Consider the following 10,624-nt stretch of genomic DNA (forward strand, 5'->3'; position numbering starts at 1 on the left):
TTGGAGGATGTGGAGTTGGAGTTGGTGAAGCAGGATGTAGATAGGATTAGTAAGGAGGAAGTGAGAGCAGCGATTAGGAGGATGAAGAATGGAAAGTCGGTTGGACCAGATGACATACCGGTAGAAGCGTGGAGATGTTTAGGAGAGATGGCAGTGGAGTTTTTAACCAGATTGTTTAACAGGATTCTGGAAGGGGAGAGGATGCCTGAGGAATGGAGAAGGAGTGTGCTGGTACCAATCTTTAAACATAAGGGAGATGTGCAGACCTGCAGTAACTACAGGGGAATTAAGTTGATCAGTCACACCATGAAGTTATGGGAAAGAGTAGTGGAAGCCAGGCTGAGAGAAGAGGTGACCATCTGTGAGCAACAGTATGGTTTCATGCCGAGGAAGAGCACCACAGATGCCTTATTTGCTTTGAGGATGTTGATGGAGAAGTATAGAGAAGGACAGAAGGAGCTGCATTGTGTATTTGTGGATTTAGAGAAAGCGTACGACAGGGTGCCGAGAGAGGAGTTGTGGTATTGTATGAGGAAGTCAGGTGTGTCAGAGAAGTATGTGAGGGTGGTGCAGGACATGTATGAGGACAGTGTGACGGCAGTGAAGTGTGCAGTAGGTACGACAGACTGGTTCAGGGTGAAGGTTGGACTGCATCAAGGATCGGCCCTGAGCCCTTTCCTGTTTGCAGTGGTGATGGACAGGTTGACGGACGAGGTCAGACAGGAGTCTCCCTGGACTATGATGTTTGCAGATGATATTGTGATTTGTGGTGAGAGTAGAGAGCAGGTTGAGAAGAGCCTGGAGAGGTGGAGATATGCGCTTGAGAGAAGGGGAATGAAAGTCAGTAGGAGTAAGACAGAGTACATGTGTGTGAATGAGAGGGAGGGCAGTGGAGTGATGCGGTTGCAGGGAGAAGAGGTGGAGAAGGTGGAGGAGTTCAGGTACCTGGGGTCAACAGTGCAAAGTAATGGAGAGTGTGTTAGAGAAGTAAAGAAAAGAGTGCAGGTAGGGTGGAGTGTTGGAGAAGAGTGACAGGAGTGATTTGTGATAGTAGGGTATCTGCAAGAATGAAAGGGAAAGTTTATAGGACTGTGGTGAGACCTGCGATGTTGTATGGATTAGAGACAGTGGCATTGAGTAAAAGACAGGAGGTGGAGCTGGAGGTAGCAGAGCTGAAGATGTTAAGGTTTTCGTTGGGAGTGACGAGGATGGACAAGATTAGAAATTAGTTTATTAGAGGGACAGCACATGTAGGATGTTTTGGTGACAAGGTGAGGGAGGCGAGATTGAGATGGTTTGGACATGTGCAGAGAAGGGACATGAATTATATTGGTAGAAAAATGCTGAAGATGGAGCCACCAGGTAGGAGGAAAAGAGGAAGGCCAAGGAGGAGGTTCATGGATGTGGTGAGGGAAGACATGCAGGTAATTGGTGTGAAAGAGGCAGATGTAGAGGACAGGGTGGTATGGAGACGAATGATCCGCTGTGGCGACCCCTAATGGGAGCAGCCGAAAGAAGAAGAAGAAGAAGAAGTGTATTAACAAAGGGTTAAGAAATGAGGAATTTGGGATGAATGGGTTGATATGGCGAAAACAGTCAGTTCTACTGTTTACATTGCACTGCTAAGATCAACACCAGATCATGGAGCAACTGTACTGTAAATATCAGCCTGACTGGGGAAAGACGAGGGCAATGGCTAGTCATGAAAAGCTCTGGTTAAAAATGCATACAACCACACACAACTTTTAGGAAGTTGTGTGTTAAAAAGTTAAGGCTCTGGGTTACTGATCTAAAGGTCAGGGGCTTGAGCCCCAGTAGGAACCAGCTGCCAAGGTTGGACTTTGTGCAAAAACCCTTCATTGTCTCTGCTGTAGGGGCGAGAACCCCAGTTTCTTAACAAGCTTCGATATGGGAAGAAGGAATTTGTGCTGTAATGCATATATTACATATGTTTAAGGCATTGAACTTTGGATTCAAAAGTAATGAGTTTAAATTCCACCCACACCAAGCTGCCACTCCTGTCCCCCTGAGAAAGGCCCTTAACCCCATAGCAGCTCATTGTACGAATGATATAAATGTAAGTCACTCTGGATACGTGCGTCTGGTGTAAATGTAAAGTCAAAACTGAAACTTAGCGTCGCGATATCAGGGCTTGAACCCCCAGCTTTGTGATCGGTAACCCAGACTCTTAACAACAGAGCTACCACTTCCCATGAGCACAGGTAAACAGGGAAAAAATCTAGAGAAAAGTCCCTTTTTTTTTTTTACTGTTTTTTTTACTTTTACCCCAGTTTTATCTGCAAACCAGTAAATAAAAATGAGGAACCAGAAATACAAAAAGATCTGATTGGAATTATAATGAATGAGGATGTGCTCACTTATGTCTGGTTCCTCTCAAAGTTTCTTCCTCATGAAGTCTGAAAAAAAAGTTTTTTTTTCAGCCAAATTCACCACTTGCTCTAAACTCTAAACTTGAAGAATAAACGCACAGGTCTATTGTTAAAATAAAGCTGAAATCATTTGAATTATCATTTAGGTGCATGTTTTGGGGGTCCAAGCACTTGGAACCCTGTTATTTTCATTTGGGTTTTTCTAACTGATGCAGAGTAAATTGTCAAATCCATGAAACAAACAATAGATAGTCCTCTTTTCTGGCATTCAGGTAATAAGATGGGCTTGTTGTTCAGGGTTTGAGTTTTTAGCTTATAACTCCTGAAATCCTAAATCCAAAAACCATTTTTGTCCAGTTCCTGTAGCAAAAAAAAAAAACACTTGTAGAACCATTTAGTTCTGCAAACATGTAATCCTTTGTGAAATAGTCCTAAGTCTTTTGCTACAAACTTGTATGATCAACTCGTTAAATGGTTTAGTAGAAAACGTCTTCTGGATGAGGTTCGGAGGGTGTATGCTGAGGAGGATTGTTTCAGTTCAAATCCGTTTTTCTCAATTTGAACAAATCTGAAATTTGCTACAATGGATTTTTAATGACTGTGGTAGTTAATGGCCACCATCAGCCAATCAGATTTCAGCAGGTATTTAACACCCATAGTGTTTAACTTCTGTCCTAAAACTCAATCAATCCTTTAGGGTTTAATGGTCGCTGAAGGCACTGTAAAAGGTGCTTCATATGTGCTACATGTTTCACAGCAGAGTGAATTTTTTTTTTCACATATCCCAGTAATGTTAGTGAGCTGGGATCAAGAGATTATACAGCCCCCTGGAACACAAAGGGTAAAGGGCCTTGCTCAAGGGCCCCAAGAGTGGCAGCTTGACAATATCGGAGCTTGAACCCCCCGACGTGCCGATCAGTAACCCAGAGCCTTAACCACTGAGCAACCACTTCCCTGCGGTTCTTATAATGTTTATTTTTTTTTACTAATTTCTCTTTAGTTCTTTGCTCACTTGGTAAATATCGCTGAAGGACATGAGTACGTATACCCACAGGTTCTAAAAGCGATGCATCCTGGGAAAAAAAAAGTTCTCTTCAGCTAAAATCACTACCTGAGGATGGTTCCACATGACCAGATCACAGTTACTGTAGAGAGTTAAATCTCATAAGGCATAAACATGGATCTGGACTAGATTAAGCATAATCAGTTTGTTTTAATTACTACACTTGTCATGAACGTTTTTGCATTCAGTGAACTCCAATGAATGGGCATTCAATGTTGATGATGGGTTGCCTTCCGAATAACCGAAAGATCCATTAAGTTCCTGTGCAACTCAAGAACTTTGAACATGGAGTTGAACTGTAATTAATATCAACAGTCTGCTAAAATGATTCAGGACCACAGGTTGCATGAACAGCACCCAACAATGATGGAACTGGAATGAATAGACATTCGGTGTTAAGGATGAAGTTGGGTTTATTTAGAAATCTGGTTCCTCTCAAGGTTTCTTCCTCATGAAGCCCCACGGGGGTTTATATTTGCCACAGTTGCCACTGACTTACTCTCTAAGGATAAAATTGCAATTATAAGGAGCAAACTTATAGACACTAAACGTTTACACTCTTATATAACTATCTGTGTGAAGCTGCTTTAGGACAATGTCTACTGTTAAAATTGGTTTATAGTAATGGCAGAAACGTTTAGTTGCACAGTTCTCAGGTTTTGCACAATGCACCATTTCCTACTCCTCCTCAACATCATGTTCTGTTCAGATTGAACTCTTAGTCCCACAATTTTAATTCAATTCTATTCAATTTTATTTGTATAGCAGCTTCACACAGATAAAGCGGTAATAAGGTTATATAAAAGAACGCGTTTATTCAATTTAAGGTTGTTCCTTATAATAATTTCCCCCAAATAGTCTCAGACCATCTTTACCAAACACCCCCCCCCTTCGACCACCACCTCCCCCCCCCCCTTCCCCAGTGGGACCAGGAAACACTTTATATTGTGCTCTCGCTGTGTTTACAGAGACAAAGAAGCCAAGCCACAGCCGTACGTTCATGTCTTCATGTCTATTTTTTTACTGATTGATTTATGCAACATAATAAATCCGAAGGATCCCAGAGGCTTGAATGTGATGTTGTAAATCCCTCTTTCAAATCACACACACACACACACACACACACACACACACACACACACCGCCGACCGGAGGGGCATGCAGAAAGGCACATTAAAGCTCGGAGGGGTCCGATCCGGGAGTTTGGGGGGGTGCAGTGAAGGGTGCAGCGTATACAAAAATAACCTTTGGAATACAATTTACAAATGGAAAGAAAAAGAAAAAAACCCCCGTGATTTCTCGGGAAGCCAATAACACAGCCTAAACAATAAACACAGAGAACAAAACAAAATGGGCAGATAAGGAATTGAACTGAAATAATTTACAGGTACTAGCTGCTGGGGGGTGGGGGCGTCATGCACAGACTTCTTACATTTTCTGTTAATAAGAATATTAAGCTAAATAACACATTTTGTACACCTAAAAATGATGCATATAGGAGTTAGCAGAAAAAAGGCAATTATAACCAAACAAGACAGTAGTTCTCGCTTCCTAAGTGTGTGTGTGTATATATATTTATATATATATATATATATATATATATATAGATATCTTATTAAATTGTCCCAGAAGTCGTAGAAAATGAGACGCCGAAATTCAGCAGCGCAGACTCCGCCCGAGCCGGCGAGAAATAAAAGAGGATCGGCGTTGCAGCGAGCCCGTGGCAGTCGGCACATGTCCAGTCCAGCACACCACACCAGGAGAGTGTGAAGATCTGATTGTTCAGCCTGATTGTTTTGTCGGAAAAAGAAAGCGCGGTGCTCAGAGGTTTATAGGCTTTGATCCTCGTCCTTTTCCGGAGGAAAGGAGGAACAGTGATGATTACATCCGTGTGTATGCGACAGTGCGTTTTGGGTCGTCTACAGGAGGTCCTGGATCATGTCCAGTCGGACGGAGGGTTTCTCGGGCCTTTGGGTTGCGTGCAGCGGCTGCCAAATCCTGAGTAAAAGAAGAGCACAGAAAGGGGAAGCGTGGTGAGATATTTAGGAGCGAACAGCAGAGGCTTTTTCAGAATAAAAGAAAAAAGAAATAGCCCTTTTATCCACAGCCAACTGTACATGTGGTAGAACACGCAGTGGCTTTCAGCCCATGTTCCTCCGACAGTTTTGAAAGATACATAATCAGAAAGCTGCTGTCTAGTTGTCATTATGGTGTCTTTGCGACTGATCTTGCCAATTCTGCACACGACCCGAATGGAGAGAACCATTACACTCGCAAATCAACAACAACCCAAGATACACAATATTATCAAAAATATTGGGACACCAAAAAACTTCAGCCATATGTGCTTCTTCCTCTGATAATTTTACAGGACGTCTTTGGATGCGGTAGCATTGAATTTCTCCTTCACTTGAACTAGGAGAGCCAAACCTGGGTCTCCCCCATGACAATACACAAAGCCAGCTCTATAAATATCTGCTTTACATGGGTTGAAAGATGCAGAAGATCTCTTGCTATAAAGCTTCAACCCTACTGAACAGGAGGAATGTGAACACTGACTGCACCCACAGGCCTCCTCACCTCACCTCCATCAGTACCTGACTTTACTAACACACTTGTTAGTATGCTAAATCTAGTGGAACATCTTCCCTGAAGAGTGAAAGGTGATAACAGCAAATGGAGACTAAATGTGGAATGGAATGTTTAAACGGAAGCACTTTTGCTACACTAAACTGATGCTCAGGTGTCCATAAACTTTTGACCGTATACTGTATAATCAGATAAATATTACATATTACTGTGTATAAAAAATTACAAATTGTCGCAACCCAGATTCCACTCCAAGAAATATCTCAGAATGAGCTTATCCCCCAAACAGCTTAAATGTCATAGAGGTAGTGATGTAATATGTCTAGAAAAATAGAAAAACAAACTTTAATCAATATTATTATGGGAGCAGCAGAGGGACAACAAGGACGATCTGTGGACCAAAAGTCTACGTGACCGTGATTACAATTTTAAAAAATACTTTTTTAGGTGAGGACGCCAGTATCAATACCAAGCGAAGGCCTACGTGACCGTGATTACCATTTACAGACATCCGGCTTGACCAGGGGTCTGCAACCTTTGCTGCCATTTTTGGTCCCTCTCACACCAAATAACATTTGTCTGGAGCCAAAAATAATAAATACATTTACCTTCAAATGAACACAATATTGGAAAGAAGAGTAAAAAAATGTCAGAGCAGGAATCGTCCTGTGTTTTTTATGACTCCGCTGACCACCGAAGTGTTTCATGTATTTTGTTGACGCTATGCCGTAATAAACTACATCTTTATTAAGATCTTCATTGCCCTTGTTTTCTCCAGTTAAACTCGATATCACTACCTGACTTTACTAACAACCTTGCGGTTAAACAAGCTCAAATCTTGGCGAGCACACTCCAAAATCTAGTAGAACATCTCAGAAGAGTAGAATTTATTATAACTGCAAATGGGGACTCAACATTAAGCAAGATGTTTAAAAACTACATAGTCGGGGTTCACAAACCTGCCATATAGTGTATATGAATAGAATAAAATTTAGTGGAACATCTTCCAAGAATTCAACCACAGCACACTGTGAAGACAATGAAGCATAGTGGCGCAAGTATCATGATACGAGGACGCTTCTCATACTACAGTGTTGCGCCTATTAAACGCATTCCAGGGATTATGGATCAGTTTGAGTACATTAAAATACTTCATGTCGTCATATGCCGAGGAGGAAATGCCCTTGAAATGGGTCTTTCATCAAGACTGATCTTGCTGATTCTGCACACGACCCAAATCAAATGGAGGGAACCATCACACTCACAAATCAACAACAACCCAAGATACACAATATTACCAAACACACCAGCAAAGCAGCCTCTTGGTTCCAGACCAACAAGATTAACGTTATGGAGTGGCCAACCCAATCCCCGGACTGTAATCCAATTGAAAACTTGTGGGGTGACATAAAAAAATACTGCTTCTGAAGCAAAACCACGAAATGCAGAGGAATTGTGGTGTGTAGTGCAGTCATCCTGGGAATCGATACCCTGAAAGCCAGTGGTGGAGAATGCAGTATATCATCATCATGATGATGCCGCATATCAGAAGCACTCACCCATCTGCGTCTCAGACTCCGTTCTCGTAGTAGCTTTGTTTATGGTTCCTGTGTCGGTGTGCTTTCCGTTCTCCTGTCCTCGATCTGATGAAGCGAGATACAAAAGATATATAAATTTAATGATGATCAACATTAGCAGTGTAGAACGTATATATGACCAAGACTTGGGGCTGGGCGATAAATCGATTTTATCGATTAACTCGAATGTGTAGTTCACATCGATCTGTTTGAATAAAAATCTGTTTTCTCTTTAATGTCCGCCGACGCTCCCCTCTGGGCTTCCATAGTTTTGAACAAACTCAGCCCTCCCCCCGTGCATTTGCCATAGAGATGCACAAACAACATGGCAGCAAGCAGAGAAGAACCTCGTTCCCAGGAAAGGCACAGTGTCATCTATAATTTGGAATTGGTTCGGTTTTGCTGCATCAGACGCTGCACACACAACACCCCGCTGCAAAGTGTGTTTGAAGGCTGTTGCAAGCAAAGGTAGCAGTAGCACCAATTTACTGCAGCACCTCAAACAGAGGCATGCTGTCGAGTGGGAGAGATGTAGGGCCCTACGAAATGAACAAGACAGCGGCAGCACAAGACTGCGGTTAAGCAGCCGCATCTTGAAAATACACGGTTAAGCAGCCGCACTTTGTTTAGTGTTGTGCGTCTAATCGCACACGTACGGTATGGGTGGTGGGAGCGGTCAAAATATACGTAAAGACACTTCAGAACGGCGGTTTTTTTTCTAACTTCTTGACAGACAGGTCGACCCCTTCTAACATCATTCGCGCTTTCTTCCCGTGAGGGACTACACTAAGCTCTCTCAGCACATCCAGTTCTCGGCTGTTTCCGCTTAACTGTTCATCGTGCGGGCCGTCATTGGATTCCGCCACCGAAAGCGAGTTCAGTCGTATGGGATCGTGCTGAGCGACGTCGCGGAATAGCGTCTGTGTCGAGGTGAGCTATTCCTATTCCAACCTGCTGGGTATTAGGTTACACGGACGTAGTAGCGTCAAGCTATTACAGGCTTAGCGCGTCAAGGCGAAGCCTTCGGAGGGCTAACTACCCTGCGAACATCGGCAGACTAACGTGTTGTGACGAGTCTAGTATTCTCCGTACTCAGCCATGTCAACGGTCATCCCCCCCACCAAAGGGAATGAGTCGAAGATCAGGGAGGTTGCATCCTGCCCGTGTCCATCATGTGGAGCAACCATCTCGGGCAGGGACCCTCACCCGATGTGCATCACGTGCATGGGCACGCTTAAACGTCGCTCGCGGACCCGCAAGCATGCGCTCACTGAGCGTCGATGCCGGTAAAACTTTTGGAGAGACGGCTGAGAGTAGCGGTGGCTAACCAACAGGACCCATGTCTGTCCGGCGCCGCTGCGAAGTCAACGGCCGTCGAACATCAGCCGCGAGCTACTACGAGCTGGGCGGACCTGATGGAGGCCGAATCGCCGGTCATGCCGCCTCTGTTTGACAACCTCCTCGCGGAGGATGAGAAACGACCGTGCGACAAGGACGCAGATGCAAACTCAGACCTCCTCCACTTGGATATGGAGGACAAGGATGAGGACGACAGTGGTCCCTTTCCGGCCCAACAGTCGAGACCCCAGAGCGCGGGCGATGCAACCTCACAGGCTAAAGGTAACCTGCACGAGGTGTGCAAGCGAGCCGCGGCTAAGCTAGGACTGGCTTGGCCCGCAGCCCAGGACGTGGAGGGAGCTGTGAGAGACCTTTACGACGGGAAAAGGCTGCCGCCTGCTCAACCCGCTGCCAGACAGCTCCTGCCCGCCGTGCCAACTTGCATCCTTCAAGAGCAAGCTGCCCGCAAAAGGGTGCTCCAAGCTGGAGATTCAAGGAATGGAAGAGCTGGGGTTGGCCGGACCCCCAGCTGTGGAGCCGTCGGTGGCTTATTACCTCCATCCGAATCGGCGTTCTATCTCTTCCTCCTCTCAAATTGCGCTGCCTGGAAAAATCGAGAGATTGACGGCGTCCATCCATCAGAGAATGTATAAATATGCAGCGCAGTCAGTGTGCTCGCTAAACGTGGTGACTTTGCTGTCCGCTTACCAGACGGAGATTTTAGAGGAGCTGGGACGACAGCTTGACACGGGAGTACCTAACCCGGTACTTTGGGACGAGATCTGTGTGGTGAACGACCTAATCCTGCGCTCTTCACGAGGCGCAGTTCAAGGCTGCAGCCACGTGATGGGCTTGGCTGTGTCAGGTGAGAGAGAGCGTTGTGGCTTAACCGGTCAGGCTTGGGTGACACACAGAAAGCGGAAGTCATGGATGCTGCCTACAACCCCACTAAAGGTCTTTTCGGTCCAGCTCTAGAAAAGATGAGAGAAACCAGCACTCTCAGGAAACAAGAGGACGAAGCATTCAACCTCTGTTTGCCTGGTAAGCTGTCTCAGAACCAGCCGCCTCAGCCAGCGCGACGGGGTTTTGCCGCAGCCGTGGCTGCGAGAGGGAGACCGATGAGCGCGAAGAGTGCAAGATCGGCTCCCAGGGGACAGCAAGCTGGTCAACGTCCGAGATCGGATGGCTCGGGACCGTGGGGAAAACATTCATTTGCGGCCGTGGCGGCTAGAAACCGTCCGCCCCACCCCGAGGAGAGGAAGAAGAAGCGTGCGACCTGACACGCGAATGTTCTCCTACCCTCCTTTCTCCGCTGGCAAAGAAAAGAAGGGAACCAGGTTATAAGTTCCGTAAGGGCTTCCTCCCTAGTTTTTTCTCGGGTTCAAGGAATAAGGGTAAATGTTCAGTGTCACCAAGCACTCATGACATTTGTTCACTCGCACGTCAGTTCAGACGATTGTGCAATAAAGAATTCATCATCGCATCCAAGCTGCGGGCTGAGGGCGATGTGTTCAGGAATAAAAAACCTCAATAAATGTGGCACTTTCGCATCCAGGCGATCAGCCGAGGGCGATAGTGTGCAAAGATTTCAAAAATTCAGCGTGCATCCCCCTAGTTTTACAGCTGGAGGGCGCGCTCGCTCTGCCAGCGGAGCCCAGCGTGGCGAC

The 10,624-nt window shown here is 45.4% G+C and overlaps 1 protein-coding gene across 4 annotated transcripts in view; it reads right to left on the reverse strand.

Moving 5' to 3' along the window:
- Window positions 1–4,450: 4,450 nt before the first annotated feature.
- LOC310728598 (tyrosine-protein phosphatase non-receptor type 12-like) overlaps window positions 4,451–10,624 on the reverse strand; it is a 65,401-nt gene continuing 59,227 nt past the window's right edge. For 3 of the 4 annotated variants that reach the window (XM_083546294.1, XM_083546295.1, XM_083546296.1), the window contains 2 exons: window positions 7,602–7,685; window positions 4,451–5,451 (listed from right to left, as the gene is read on the reverse strand). In XM_083546294.1, the coding sequence (XP_083402420.1) occupies window positions 5,390–5,451; window positions 7,602–7,685 (146 nt within the window). In that variant the 3' untranslated portion in view covers window positions 4,451–5,389. Of the gene's footprint in view, window positions 5,452–7,601; window positions 7,686–10,624 lie in introns of those variants that run through there. The other variant, XR_014534291.1, reaches the window with a different exon arrangement.

Source organism: Silurus aristotelis (assembly GCF_946808225.1).
Source record: "Silurus aristotelis genome assembly, chromosome: 7".
Lineage (NCBI taxonomy): Eukaryota > Metazoa > Chordata > Actinopteri > Siluriformes > Siluridae > Silurus > Silurus aristotelis.